Below are 16,138 nucleotides of genomic sequence, written 5' to 3' on the forward strand. Positions count from 1 at the left end.
TAATTGTATATCACCAGCCAATGTCCAATATTTCTGAAACACTCACAGTACTCAACGGTGCCAATGTGTTCAGTGTGTTGGACCTCTCTTCCGCATATCATCAAGTGTTGATGAATGAAGATCCAAGAAATTTGACAGCCTTTGTGACGCATTTGGAAGCCTATAAATGTCTAAGGATGCCGTTTGGTTTAACCTTTGGGGCTGCCTGTTTCCAAAGGTAATAAAAATTGTTTTGAAAAATGATGCTAATGTGTTTCTTTCAGGGTGATATCCTGGTCTATGGGAAAAATATAACTGAGCATGACGAAGTGTTGAGACGGGTTTTGAGGAGGTTAGCTGAGAGACGTTTAACTGAAAAAAGAGAGTTGTGAGTTTGGAGTGGCTTCAGTGGCATACTTAGGTAAAGTGATATTGGGTGAAGGAGTTCAACCAAAATTTGAGTTAGCTAGCAGTATATTGGAAGCTTCAACACCAGTGGATAAAGATTAAGTCAGGTCCTTCTTTGGTCTAGTTGAGTATTATGCCATGTTCACAAACTGGTTTGCCAGCATTGTTGAGCCAATTAAAGTGCTTTTTAAAAAATGCTCTTTTTTTGTTTGGTCTGTGAGATCACTTTCCAAGTAATCAACAAAGAAATTAGCAAAATGCCTACAGTGGGACATCTCGATCTGATGAGAAAAACAATGTTGACAATAGATGTCACCCTTAAGGGTCCGAGTGCTGTTTTGTTCCAGGTGGTGGATGGGGAAGAAAGAGTTTTAGCATTTGCTTCCTGTCTACTCTACAGAGCTGAGGGACATTATTTGTGTTTTGAGAGAGAAGCTTTAGCCATTGTCTGTGCGGTATGCCATTTTAAATTCTAATTGTGGGGCATTTCCTTCTTTGTTCGGACAGATCATCGTCCCTTGGTGAAAATCTTTTAATGCAAGGGTAGTGAATGTCCGGCTCCTAGATTGAAGAGGTAAAGTGAGGAGTCGCAGCTGCAGTAATTACCCCGGCTTGTGAATAAGACAGCCAATTGTCTTTCTCACCTATCTGTCAAGGGTGGTGAAGAGACAGAAGTGATTGATAATCAAGTGAACTTAGTTAAGGAGTCAGTCATTACCAAAGGGGAGTGGAAGAAAAGTGAGGAGGAAGATGCTTTGCTGCCATTAATCAAAGAGTGTGTGGCACACGGTGGCCAGATTGTAAAACTCTTGAACCTGAGTTCAAATCATTTTGGAGTGTGAGAGATTAACTGACTATTTGTGGAGGGGGACTGTTAAAAGGTGAAAGAGTTATTCCACCTTGTGGACTCAGGTCTAAGTTGATCAACATAGCACATTAGGGACATCTGGGAAGGAACCCAATTAAGGCTAGAGTGAGAGAAAGGTACTGGTGGGCAGCCATGGATCATTAGGTAGCGAGGGTGGTGAAGTATTATGTGTTAGAATGTACTCAAAATGTGAACATATAGTAATCATACAATCAACGATTGTTGTGACATCACAAATTTTAAGTGTGCAAAAATGTTACGAGCTCTTCCCAATTCTGGCATGAAATACTGGCAAAAAGCTGGCCACCAATGGTAGACCAGACCCAAAGTGCACAAACTAAAGGCCAACTGGCTTCTAACATAGACCAAATCAACAATGATTAGACAGTTCATTAGGACGAATTTGATGCTCTTCAGTTGCTTTATTGAAGACACTGATGTCAGTATTCAAAGTTCAGAAAAAATGTTACTCCACATTTGCAGAAACAGAGTGACAATGCGAATATCAGCATTACAATAGTCTGACCTTTAAATGACTAGTGCAACAATGAACTATTTTCTGAAGCTCTGTGGGGATAAAAGGAAAGAGTGTTTTCAAAATTCTTATTATGAAAAAGCAGGAGGAAGTAACCTGATAAATATGGTCAGCAAAGCACAGCTTTCCGTCGAAAAGGACTCCTACATTTTTGGCTTCTTGCACTGGTAGAGGAAGAGCACCAAGATTGGGAGACCACCAAGCTGTATTCCAAGAGGAAGTGTTGTTACCGAATAGGAGTACCTCAGTCTTATCGGAATTTAATTTAAGATAATTATTCTTCATCCAACTGGCGATATTAATCACACAGTTGTTGCATTGTTTGGCCACCTTTCCGACGTTTGATGAAACAGACGCTATTATCTGATCATTATCGGCATACGAAATAACCGAGAACCCACAGGTGCGGATCAAGTTGACCAAAGGGGTGACATAAAGAGTGAAACTTAACGATGATCCTTGAAGAGCCCCACATGGAAAGAGAAAGGTTCTGAGGTACATTCTCCAAGTGCCACTATTTGCTCTCTATCCAACAGAATGGAACTTAGCAGACAGCACGCCAAGCCCATGCTTTCGAGCCTGTTGATGAGCAATTATGGTTAACCGTACCAAATGCGGCCGAAAGGTCAAGTAAAATCAAAGCCACCTTCCCACCGCTGTCAACAATAGCTCTAATTTCCTCTGTTGCTGCCACAAGGGCTGACTGTGCAGTGATTGGGTCTGAACCCAGGTGTAAAATATGACTTTCATCAAGGAAGGTCATAATACCCTGATTCATTGCCATCTCTAATATTCTAGCTGTCAGAGGAAGGCAAGGGATGGACCAGTAGTTCTTCACGTTGTGGCAGTCTAGGGTAGGCTTTTTAAGCAACTGGAGTATCGAAGGCTTTTTCCACGCTATTGGAAAATGCCCCGAAATCAGAAGTTTGTTCAAAAGTGCCATGAGGTGCACTGATACCGTGGTCTGAGACTCTGAAAAAAGTGTGCGGGGGTCAAGGGTCAGAGGGGGCAGCAGATTTTCTATATTCGATGAGCTTGGCAACCTTCTCCTTAGTGAGGGGATGAATGCTATGACAGCATTTGAGATGGGAGCAGACTTCGCTTTAGTGGCCTCTCCAAGCATCTCCACAAAAATAGAGTCTTCCAAAGGTATAGAGTTTGTAAAATATGTATATGAAAGTCAAAATAAAATAAGCAGAATAAGATTAAATAGTAGGGACGTAAGCATACTTGAGAGTGAAACATGCATAAATAAGCATGTGTTAGGCTGGCAGGAGCAGTGGATGGAGGATTATTTGTGAGGAAAGTATATGGGGCAATAAACCCAGTGTGCTTGCATCTCCAACCACTAAATGCATTTATGGTCTACTGAATGTGCCTCATTTGGCACCTGTTTTCCCAACACATTGTCATCCCTGGTGAGTAGCATTCATGGTCGAGAAGGCACCACTTTGTCTTTAATGCTTCAGAACATTCACAGTGGAGCTGTTCTCTTTGAAAGTTTATGTTTGGATTAATAAATGGTTCGACATAGGTGGCTGCTCTTTTACTCTTAGTAGAATTATGTGTTACTTTTCATTTACTTAGCAACTGAAGTATTTCTGCTTGTTTGAGGTTAGTGTATGTGCCATACGAAGGAGAGTTGCCACATTTGGGCTAGATTCAACAGATAACACACCAACTGATCATCTTCCATTGGCTTCAGCCTCTCAAGTATCTCTCCTTGAGCTTTATATTTCTCACCTTCTCATACCACTGACGTTTTAACTTTAGGCATACTGGGACTCCAAGGCCCCCATTACTTGTTTTTCGCCTTCACATCTGTGATATTGCCATCAGTAAAGACTGCCCTTGCTCCTCTCTTTCCAGGATAACTAGATATGGTTGGGGACTGCTGTCTCCTTCCACAATACCTTTCATCGGATGCTGAACAGTGTTTCAATATTTGATACGAAACCCCTTTTTGTAGATTCCATATGCTTTTTAAGTAAAGCCCCGGTTGTTGCAAAGACAAAGGTATCTTCCTTTGTCCATACTCTTTCCACCAGTATGTAGCAGGTCTTCTTTTGCTGTGATGAACGTTTTCAGTCGGCTGGGAGTTTTGCCCTCAACAGAGCTCTTTCCAACAGGTGATGATTTGCTCATGCTCTTCTTTTTGCTTTTTATCTCAGGGTAGTTTTTCGAAAGTAGATTTCAATATTGTGGTGTGCATAACCTGCTGCCGAAAGTGTGCCGCGCGAGCACTGCGGTACTTTGAGAAAATTATGTACACATCTGTCTCTATCGCAGTCTTAACAGAGCAGTTAGCAATTATTCTTCAAGGAGGTGGATTTAAGCTTGAAGCAGTCTTACACCTGTGTGTCCGGTCTTGAATTCAAGTCATTATAGAAGTGTTTCATACATTTTTTAAATGGGCACCTGATGACTGTAATGAAGGGGTTGTAAAAGTGGGCAATTTATATACTTATGAATTCTTGCAAAGTGTGACAACCACTCACTAAGGAGTCTCCTAGTGCTAAATAGCTTTACTTTCTGAAGGCCTTCCTGAACTTTAATAGGTGATGCAGAGATCTGATTTCTGGGGGGATGCTATTCCACGGCTTGGCTCCTACTATTTTAAAGGAACTAGAGCCCCGTTTTGGGTATTTGTAACACAGAATTTCAAAGGTGGGCTTGTTAGAGGACTGAAGGTGTCTGGAAGGGTAATGGATTTTGAATTTTGAGGAGTTGTGGGACTATTTTGAACATGAACCACACAGATTTGAAAGCGACGCAGTATCTTACTGGGAGACAGGATACTTTTCGCAAGTATACAGAGAAAGTGTAAATTTTTCAATTTGAAATGCTGACTACAGTATTTTGAATGTTTTGTAGGTAATTACAGCATTATAGGGGGAGGCCCCAAAAAGCTGAATTTCTACATTCCAACCACAACTGGACAATTGAATTTGCCACGATAATTAAACCTCTGAGAGAGCTTTGGGTCTTTTGCTTGATCATTTACTTGCTAACCTAAAATAGTCATGTAACACTGGTATACGTTTGGAGAGTACTTTTTTCTGTTTTTCTAGGCTTTGGGAAGAATACTGGCAGTGTGATTACATGATTAACATAGAAGTCTGATATGTTGCAGAGACAGAATTCTGACTAGCCTGAGTATTGCCATAGTTTTTTTTTTAATATAGTGTAATTTTATTCATACATCAAGTATGTAGGTCACAATGATTTACAATCAAGAAAGCCATTGGTCATTTATACTTACACATGATAACTTTAGCTTACATTAGCAGCAAGGCAGCCGTCATAAAACATGTGAGGTGTTCCCTTTAACAAGCCACCAAATGAACCCATAAGCAATGAAACAAAAGAACTTACAACCTGCACACGTTCCAGTAAAAATATGACATTTTCATTTACTGAAAAAAATTAAGGAAAATTAATATCTCAAAGGAAATGGGAAAATGAAAATGTCGCCAATTAATGAACGGGGAAAAACATTCCAAAATGTAATGAAGTGAACAGTAGTGGCAATGTGGCAAGACATCTTGCATTTTCTGCATCTGATCCCGCAAGACAAGACTACAAATGCAGACGCAACTCTGGGAGAGAGTAGGTTTGCATCAGCTGCTGCGGTTAATGCATCAACAGAAGCCTCTGGCAGCTTTCATGGCCTGCGGCCAATGATGCTACCGTAGCACTGGATTCCATCTGGAGGTCAAGATGTGTTCATGATATGTACTTTGAAGTACATAATTTATTTGGGAACGTGGATGAGGGGATTAAGACAGACACGGTAATGGGCTTTGGGTGACTTTCATGGCTAGCACTTTTTCATTTCCTAGGTCAGTCAAGGCTTGGATCCCATGCTCCCTATCAAAGGGGTTACTAATACTTACAATACCATTCTCAGCTGCTCCTGTTTGCCAACATAAGTTTGAATCAGAAAAGCAGCCAAAAGAAAAGCAACCTACAAATGCCATCCTTTATTCATAGAAGCAGCGCATAGGTGAGGTCCAAGGACACATCAGAGTCTACCCTGATGACCGCATTCGGCAGGAGAAAGAAGCATTAAGTATTTCAATACCGGAATGACTCATTGCTATAAGCAGATTCCACTCTGCAGGCCTGAGCCCCAATAGCCGCTGCCCTCTCCAAATCTTTTAATACCTGGACTTTTTTCTGAATCAAAAACATCTTCTAAGATACCTCAAGAGGCTGGAACTATTCCTGACAGACAAAGTGGACTCTTGAGGCCAAAGCTTTTCCCTCCGGCAGAAAAGCAATCAAGCTAGAGTAACCAGCCACCAATTTCCACAAAAAATGCACCATCCATTTGTGTAGATGCTTCTGAATCCTGTGTCCGTCTGATCACTATGGTGCCTTCACTGAAGCCCAACAAACCAAGAGCTGGGAAAGTAGTGAAACCAAGTAGACAGAACGTGGTAAGATACAGTGAAGTCCATCAATAAACTCAGCGCTAATCTAATTGCAAAACATCAACAACCTTTACGGGTCTGTCCGTCAGAAGGCCTCAACCCAGTGCATCTTGGCTACCAATGTCACACATTTTCTGGAACTTCCAGCAATATTGCTACCTTACCTAGAACACAGATTTCCAAAGTTTTGAGGAGAACTTATCAATCTACTATCCAAACTAACAAAGAGGCACATGTCTGAATTCTACCACAATAAGCAATTAACATCATCACTAAAAATCAAAATGTTTTGCACCCAGAAATGGGTAAGTAGAGACAAGAGGAAGAACCCTTTTCTATGTTCTGGTGTGGAATGTTTGTATACGTTTTTCTACACTTTCTTCTAGGCCTCAAGGCAATTAGCAAAATGAAAGGAGAGGGCAATCATCCTAATCTTAATCACCCAGAGAGTGGCAGAGGGAGTTCTGGTTTAACTACCCGATTCAGCTGCCCGATGACCACCAATCAGGTTCAAGGTCCATCCTACCTTGCTCACTAGGGACTAGAACCAAGTGCTGGATCACACTCCTCGATTTTGATTGCATAGCATGACCCATGAGCGCTTCTTTATTGAATACCTTGACATTCCTCTTGAATGTTTTAAGACCCTAGCAAGTGCCAGGGCCCTTCAGGCTGCTACATCTTTTCTGTGGGAATGGAAATGTTTTTGCATTTCGTGTTCTCATCAAGGATTGAATGTGCTATCCATGCAACCTCAATAGCACTTACCATACCTGCTTTTGTTTGGTATGTCAGGTGTCAAATACAATTAATGGAGAAATGACCATGAAACAATATCAAGGTTTCAATCGACTTACAACTAAACGTTGCTGTTTCCACAATATTCTATTAAGGAATTCATGAAGGGTCTCTTTGGGGCATTTTATGGAAACTAATAGTAACTGTGTTACAGGCCGTCCACATTCTGAACTAAAAATCTTTTTTTTGAAAAACTAAGTTGATGTTGGCCCCACACCTCTACCACAAAAGCAAATTTTCTTTGTTTTCAAAGACGTTTATGTATCTTTCTTAAGCTCTCCACAAACTTTCACTCAATAAACCCGTCTGTTTTTCCTTATCCATCCACTTCAGGTGAGAGAACTCTCGATTCACTTGTTGTTCAGTGTAATCTCAAATTCTACATCCATAGAACCGAGGACGTTCATTCTTTAGAGAAGGTACTTGTTGACTCTGGCCTATCTAATAAATGACAGCCTGTTACAAAAGAGGACATAATAGCCAGATGGATATCAGCTTGTATAACTTTCTCATCCAAAAGACATTTGTTCACTCATCACGGCAAGCTGCGCCTTATGAATAAGGAACGGGTCTACAAAAACTGCCCAATATACAGGTATTCTGTTGCACGATATCTGAAGGACATCTAATTGGAAAAGCTGTTCCAACTTTACCAAGCTCTACTGATTGAACAGATGATAAATAAAGACAATCCAAAGTTGGTCAGACTGTTCTTGAGGTCCGCCTAGGTAAGGGAAGCCTTTCCCATCTTCCAGCTACTGCTTCTATTACTATTAGCATGCAAATATATGAAAGATCCTGTGCTGGAAAAGAAAAGGTTCTGTAATTATCAATTACTCAGTTTTGGCATCTGTCAGATTCAGAGCACATTCACCTGATTGGAACATGTTTGGGCAACTTACGAGGTCCGTGTGCTACTGCATAAATAACGATGAATTAAGCGGAGTCTAGCTGCCAAAAGAAGAATGTTATTTTAGACAATAAAGAAATGCAAGAACCCCTTGCTGGACTCTCCAGCCCCTTACGCATACTTGCAATGCCATCAGCCTCTTCTTTAGTTGAAACAAACACAATTCGACTGCACATTGACAACATTCCTCACTAACAGCCACTCCTCAGTGCTGTATGTCAACGTGGTCATCCTTCAAACTCCTATGCCTTACAAATATTTCTGAAACTTTCAACTCTCTCAAAGCTACGTCTAGAAAAGATGATGTTCTATCTTCTTGTAACATCAAAGTTCTCCCCAGATATCTCACTCTTAACCACCATTAACAAGGCCTCCCTTTCAAAAGGTATCTATCCAAGAACTCACAAAAGGCCAGATCCTCCTATTCCTAAAGGAACTCACATTAGAAACTGATGACTTCGCTAGCTCACAGAACATCACTCACCAATCCTTCATCTGCAAATTCATTAAAAAACAGTGTATGTACAACTCAAAGAGGAGTGCCAACCATCTCCTGTACGACTACCAATCTGGCTGTATATCGTGCTTAAGTAAGAGATACCTACATTACAAATCATAGACCATGCTCTCCTGGCATCACATCGAAGCAACAGTCCTCCTTCACTCTTAAAAAGCAACATTCCCTCTAATACATTATCGGCTGTATCCTTGCCCTTTACTGTACATGGCTCAGCTGCTGTTTGGTTAGGTTTGCGCAATACAAGTAAAACATGTATATGAGCAACATACTGCTATGCAGACATGTTACTACCATTTGCTACTTATGATGTTACCAGGTACTTCCAGCTTGATGATAGGAATAATTTGACAATGTGAATTTTTGCACATACCAATGATGGGGACCTTTTGTTGTCACACTAATAATGTATGTAACAGCACACTCTCAATCGACCCACAGACATTAATGGGGCCTTATGGACAAGAATCATAATTTTTCTAGTAAAATATAAGATTTTCCACCAAAGCGCTCAACTCCTGTGCTCTCTTGGATCTTGCAACGCCTGTGGTAACCAGCTAAATTCTCTCTTAGCTCAAGATGGCTCATTCAGAGATAAAAGTGGATCACCATTTTAAACAGTGACAGGGCAAAATGAAAAAGAAAACAAAATACATTACATACAGTAATGAACAACTCCCAGCATATTTTAACATGTTATTTCCTTATTACCCGAGTGTGCACACTCAGGTGTGGACCTGTAGCTCTGAGTGGGTGAGCGAGGGGAGAGGTTGTGAGTGGGTGATCCAGGCACGCTTTCTCCCGAAGACAGGGAGCGGTTCAGCGAGGTGAGGCTGCGGCTGGTGTGAAGCAACGAGGCCTGCTTGGTGATCTTCCTGAACAGAGAGGTCTTTTTCTTACTGTGAAATACAAGAAAAGAAATACTGAATATTTAACATTCACTGTAACATTGCACTGGCATGGCACAACCAATTGTGAATAACTACTTCGTATCTCTTAGTTGCCACTGATCCAAGGTGGGTTACTCAGCCTGCTTAGCGGTTGTGCGTCAAGGAGATGGTTAACAGGAATTCATACAGAGAAGTAAATTAGTGTTAACCCAAAAATAAAAGGATTGAGTTTCAAACAGTAGAGTCAGAATGGTCCTTTATACATATCTATACTGCAAATGAAAATACAAATAAATAAAATATTTGCATACTATCTTGAAAATCCAGAATATGCACAGCACAGCATGGACTGCAATACTTTCACAGACATATCAACTGTTATTTCTATTCCCGGATTTCATATAAACACCTTTCGAAACAATTTTATTAACTATGTCACATATTACAACATTACATCTGTCTTAAAATATATTCAGATACAGACTACCGTGCATAGGATTTGGAAAAATATCTCCCTTAAGTCAAAACCACATCTGAGTTCCAATGCATGTCTATTGATATCAATAGAATTCCCCGAAAAGGCAGGGAACTCAAGGTGATAGTGCTGCGGCACCAAAACTTGACAAAAAAACTATTTCCCTTGTGGAACAGTGCAATTAAAGAGAAAAAGTCTTCTTTACAAGTAAAATTAATTCTTTAGATTCTGGTTCTGGCTCAAAATGTTAACTTGTAATTGTATTTATATAGCGCTTACTATCCCTGATGAGGCTTCAAAACACGAGTAGCATGCTACTCCAAAGGGATTAGAGGGGGATTAGTATAGGGCAATATAAGTATAGTATTAGCATTAGAATAGAGAGGTATGAGTTAATTTGAGTGGGGGACAATCGAGTCTGTTAGTTGGATTGAATAGAATAATGGAGGGATATAAGAGGGAAAAATCCAGAAGTGGGAGATCATGGTAGTAAGATCACGTATGGGATAAGTAAAGGAGAGGTGGAGGAGGGAAAAGTCAGCAGAAAAAGATAAGGGAGATCATAGTAGTAAAATGAGGCTTGGGATGAGTCAAAAGGAGAGATACATGAGGGTTGCTGGGGAGAATTTAGTAGGGTTGCTTGGGAGATCATCGTAGTAAACAGAGGTTTGGACTGAGTCGGGAGGGGTAGAGGAGGGAAGAGTCTAGGTAGGGCTATTTTGGAGATCATGGTAGTAAAATGGGTTTGGGATGAGCCAGAAAGAAGATAGATTGATGTAGGTATAGGGTGATGGTCAGAGAGTTAATCTGCCATACTTATTAGGTAATTTTCAACAGAATTCTCGTCTGCACATTTCAGCTGGTCTCCAATCTTTGATGAGGAATGCTAACTAAGATATGAACTCGTTGCTGATGCTTGCATATCTCTAGATGTAAGGTATGATCTCATCTTACAGAAATTCCTTCAAGCCCAATGAACAGAGTAAAAACTGTTAGTGTTTGGGGCTCAAAGAAGATCAAGAACTCACCTTTCAGGTGCATCTTTGGTTTTGGTCTTCTTGTTACGGCGAGCCATCTTTGACTTGTGCCCTGATTTGCGAGCTGGCCCAACTTTGATGGAGGTGTTCTCGAAGGGAGTGGTGGAGATGGAAACCTTATTTCCACTCTGTCAAATACAGAAAAAAATGTGGTTCATTCTTTAAGACACTGGATAACAGCAGATTTACAATGTGAGGTACAGCAAGTGCCACTGTTTTATGGTAACTTCAGAGTTAAATGACTGCAAAGTTAGAAGGGATACTGGATTTTGTGTGAAGCCATCTTTTAAAAAATGTATTGATTATTACAGCAGGGTTGTGTTTACAGCTTTGCAGACCTGTACTTAAAGGACCTCGATTCCCAACCATACAGACTAAGTATGACCTAAACTGACTAGGTCTACAATAATCTAGAGGCCCAAAGAAATACACTTCCCATGCGATAGGAAGGGTGTCATGGGACCCGATACAGTGTGAACGGTGGTGCAAGTCCTGTTCCGCAAGGCTGACTGTTTCAAGGCGGAGGAGCCAGGCAGGTCACTTCCAGTTTTCAGACCAGATGAGAGGGAACACAGCTGCATGGTATTTCCTTCACACAACCAAGTCCAATCAGGTATTAGCTTCAGGGAGAAGAGGAGGGACTTATTCTCATTAATATTATTTAAGCCAAACCAAGGGGGTGTAAAGCGTACTCGCAGCTCCCTGACAAAAGCCACGTTCTCTTCATTTCTGGGATTTGAGTCTTTCAGGGACGATGCTTAAAGAAGTGCATGCTGTGAGTAGATGGAGACGCTGCACGATCTCGGCAAACATCATCAATTGGGTCCTGAGACGTTGTGTAATTGTGTCTTTAAAGATGTATGTTATAAATAAATTATTTAAAAAAAAAAGAAGTGTAAGGATGACTTCTGTTATACCCAGATCCAAGTGAACCATTAACAAGAAAGTGGAAACTACTACATCCAGAAACAGACACTAGAGCCTGAGCAGGATAAAACCCCATGTAAACCACTGCAAGTAACCTATGGGAAGTACTACAGAAACATTAAGAATTATATGGTGCCAATATCCTCGGATACTTTGTTTGCTCTTCAGTACAGAATACAGCACTTATAGCACTCAATTCCAGTGCACAATGATCCCCTTCTGGCAGATACTAAGAGACCAGCATTAGATACATCCAAAAATGTTCACATTCATCCTTGACTGTACAGTGGAGGGAAAAACCTGTTAAGGAAGAATGAATTAGAAGCAGACAGCTATAAAATGGAATACTGTACCAAACGACCCCCTCGACTGTTTAAACTGGCAACACTGTAGAAAGCTACATTTGAAAGGGAAACAACCACCAAAATGTTGCAAATATCATCCACAAAACAACTCTGAAGCCTAGTGATATACATAACATGATTTTGTTTTATGTGTAAAATTTACTTTGCACTACTTACAGACTGAGGCCCTTATTACGACCCTCGCGGTTGGCGGTAATATGGCGGAAAGTACTGCCAACAGGCTGGCTGTACTTTCCACCATATTAGAACATTGGAATGCTGGGGGCTCCATTGAAAACAATGGAGTGCTGCGGGCTTTTACAGGCCGGTAAAAGCCCGCAGCGCCAACATTCCAATGTTCGCTTTGTTCAGCTGTGAACAAAGCCTCACGGAGCCCGAGGGGATTTTAATCCCCTCGGGCTCCGTGAATTTTTTTTTTTTAATAGAACATTCTGCCCTGTGTGGCATAATGTTCTAATAGCCTTAGAACCCGCCGTAGCGTGCTCTACCGGCTATTAAAGTCCTTCTCCCTTGTTAAATGCGGGGAGCGGGCCTTTAATAGTCGGTAGAGCCCGCTACGGCGGGTTCTAAGGCTATATTATGACATTGGCGGTTTGGCCACACCAACCGCCACAGCGGTAACAGCCACCGGGCTGGAGATATCAATCTCCAGCCCTGCAGCTGTCACTGTCCCGCCTGCGGGATTATGACTCTGCCTACCGCCATGGCGGTAGGCACTATCAGTGACAGTGGAAATACCTTCCCTGTCACTGATAGAGGTCTACACACACACACACACACACACACACCCATCCACACATGCATAAATCCATTCACACACACATCCGCACACACTCATACATACACAGAACACAACATACATGCACTCACACCTCCATACCTGCACACACGCGTTCAACAAGAAATACACACCCGTATACACGCACGCACAAACACACACACACAACATCCCCCGCCCCCCTCCCCTGCCGGAGCTCCCACTTACCTGTGTTCAGGGGGGTCCTCTGGCAGGAGACGGGACAGGGCACTGCTGCCACCAGCAGCGTCCGCCAGCAGAACACCACCAGGCTGTATTATTTGACATAATATGGCTAGCGGCTGTCTACTGGCGTCACCTTACCGCTATCCGCCGGCATGGCCACAGCCGGATTTCCGCCATCCTTCTGGGGAAAATCCGGCTGTGGTCATATTAAGGCGGACGGCTGGTAGCCGCGGCGAAGGTCTTCTGGAGGCCGTCACCGCTGTGGTAGGCAGTTTTTACTGCCAGTATCATAATGAGGGCCTAAATTACAAATATGGGTTAGAAGGGTTTAAAGTAATGCTAAGAAACAGTCGTAAAATATATAAGTTTAAAGTTAAACTGTGTGTAAATACCCAGGCTTGTGGTTTCCTTTTTCCTTTAAGGTATGAGGTCCTTATGTACTCGGAAATGACTTGAATGCAAGAAACGACAAGCTGGATAGGAAAAAGTTCTGGACAGTTTTAGTGAGTTAAAGGGCCCATTTTATTAGGCCAGGTGTAAACCTGGTATATCCCCTTTTCTGTGGCTTTGTGTGTTTGAGATCTTTATCCTCTTTTTTTCCTTCTGCTTCGTCTTCTATATTTATTCCTTATCTCTAAGCAAGCAGTGGCAAGAAGTTGAATATTTTACCAGGTTTCTGTATTATTTAAGTCACCCTCAAAACCGTCCCACGCATCCGCAGAACTACAACCGGCGGTAGATCATTCTCGCACCTCACCGCCAAAATGTGGAACACTCTTCCCACCCACCTGCGCCAGACCACTGACCTCCTTACCTTCAGGAGACTTCTCAAGACCTGGCTGTTCGAGCAGTAGCAGCATCTCCCCCCTTGTCCCGCTCTCCCCTCCTCAGCGCCTTGAGACCCTCACAGGTGAGTAGTACGCTTTACAAATTCCTGTACATATTAGATTACTGCATTTCCTACTATTTCATCTTCCTTACAATTTAAAACCAAAAGCACCACAACATACCATAAGCTTAATAGAATTTTTACTACTGCAGAATCCTTACACTTGCTGAATTTCTCAGTGACTAACAAAGAATAAAAAGCTGATCAGGACAAAATGAGTAAAACAATAAGACATTTTCAGATTAGTTAAAAAAAATTATTTAAATGATATAAAGGAGACGGCTGAGCTTACGCAGCAAAACAAGAAATTCAATTCATAATTTCATCAATCTGATTAAAGGTGCTACATCGACTTTACCAGAGGGAGCATGTCTGACACGATATAAATACTGAGAATTTGCAAAGCTGATCAAAATAAAAAAGAATTAGAGAAAAGCCAGACTGTTAAATTAGGTATTTTATGGTCAGGAAAAAAAAACAAGAGCCACAGACATGACTGTTATAGTGCAAGAAAGTTACAGATCCCAGATGTATGGTTTGCCAAGCCCAACGCGGGCCAACCTGTGTCTCTCCTCGCCCCATACAGATGAAAAAGAAAGCTTTAGGCAAGCACCATCAGCATAGAATTAAGGGTTCTGGGCTAGTTACGTCTAGGCATACCTTAAGAATGAGTTCCACCACCTCAGTGTGCACCAAGCCATTGACAGGCTCTCCATTCACATGGGTGATCAAGTCTCCCTCACGTAGACCGGCCTCGTGCGCGGGGCCTCCCTCTTCCACATGCTGACAGAAACATGAAGCACAAAGAAAAATGTCAACCAAGCATGTTTTTGGGCATCTTCACCCAGCTTAACTACAGGGAGTGCAGAATTATTAGGCAAGTTGTATTTTTGAGGATTAATTTTATTATTGAACAACAACCATGTTCTCAATGAACCCAAAAAACTCATTAATATCAAAACTGAATATTTTTGGAAGTAGTTTTTAGTTTGTTTTTAGTTTTAGCTATGTTAGGGGGATATCTGTGTGTGCAGGTGACTATCACTGTGCATAATTATTAGGCAACTTAACAAAAAAAAATATATACTGTTAGAAATGGGGTTTTTGGTTGGCAGTTAGGTTGCCCTCTGTCCAAGCAAGAACCCTCACTCTAGTCAGGGTAAGTCACACACAATCCAAAATCAGCCTGTGCTCACCCTCCGGTAGCTTGGCACGAGCAGTCAGGCTTAACTTAGAAGGCAATGTGTAAAGCATTTGTGCAATAAATCATACAACACCATAGTATAACACCACAAAAATACACCACACAGTGTTTAGAAAAATATAGAATATTTATCTGGGTACTTGTAGGTCAAAACGATCAAAGTTGCAATACGAATTTGTAAAGATATCACTGAAAAGTGATATTAAGTGTCTTTAAGTCTTTTAAAAAGCAATAAAGTGTCTTTCAAGCACAGAGTACCTGGTTTCTGGTGGGAAATCTCCTCAGAGGGCCACAGGAGAAGAGATGCGTGGAAAAAGGGGTGTGTGCGTCGATTTCTCCTCAGCACACACAGACTTGCGTCGTTCTTTTCCACGCGGGGAAGTCGGGCGTCGTTTTCCGGCGCGCAGACAGTCTCTTTTTGTGGATCGCGGGGGTTACCAGATGTCCCGGGTCTGTGCGTGGATTCTCCTGCTTATTTTCCGGCTGCGCGTCGTTCTGCGGGGCTGCGCGTCGAAGTTTCGATCTCACGGTAGGCGTCGCGTCGATTTCTCCTTGGAAGTCGGGCGGCGTTGTCCTTGCGAGGCCGTGCGTCGAAATTTTGGTCTCACGGCAGGCGTCGCGTCGATTTCTCCTTGGAAGTCGGGCGGCGTTGTCCTTGCGAGGCCGTGCGTCAAAGTTTCGCACTCACGGTAGGCGTCGCGTCGATTTCTCCTTGGAAGTCGGGCGGCTTTGTCCTTGCGAGGTTGTGCGTCGAAGTCTCGATCGTCCCGAGGGCGTCGCGTTGATCAGCGTCGGTGTGCGGCGTTTTTCTCGCCGCGAAACAAGCTGTGCGTCGAAATTTTCGGCGCACGGAGCGTCCACGTGAAAGGCAGAAGTCTTTTTGGTCCTGAGACTTCAAGGAACAGGAGGCAAGCTCTA

General features: G+C 42.2%; 1 protein-coding gene across 6 annotated transcripts in view; it reads right to left on the reverse strand.

The window, feature by feature from the left end:
• Positions 1 to 16,138, reverse strand: part of MAST2 (microtubule associated serine/threonine kinase 2) — a 1,054,635-nt gene that overhangs the window by 14,097 nt on the left and 1,024,400 nt on the right. For all 6 annotated transcript variants that reach the window (XM_069232766.1, XM_069232767.1, XM_069232770.1 and 3 more), the window contains 3 exons: positions 14,677 to 14,799; positions 10,845 to 10,981; positions 9,163 to 9,350 (listed from right to left, as the gene is read on the reverse strand). In XM_069232766.1, the coding sequence (XP_069088867.1) occupies positions 9,163 to 9,350; positions 10,845 to 10,981; positions 14,677 to 14,799 (448 nt within the window). The remainder of the gene's footprint in view (positions 1 to 9,162; positions 9,351 to 10,844; positions 10,982 to 14,676; positions 14,800 to 16,138) is intronic.

This window comes from Pleurodeles waltl, chromosome 4_2 (genome assembly GCF_031143425.1).
Source record: "Pleurodeles waltl isolate 20211129_DDA chromosome 4_2, aPleWal1.hap1.20221129, whole genome shotgun sequence".
NCBI lineage: Eukaryota > Metazoa > Chordata > Amphibia > Caudata > Salamandridae > Pleurodeles > Pleurodeles waltl.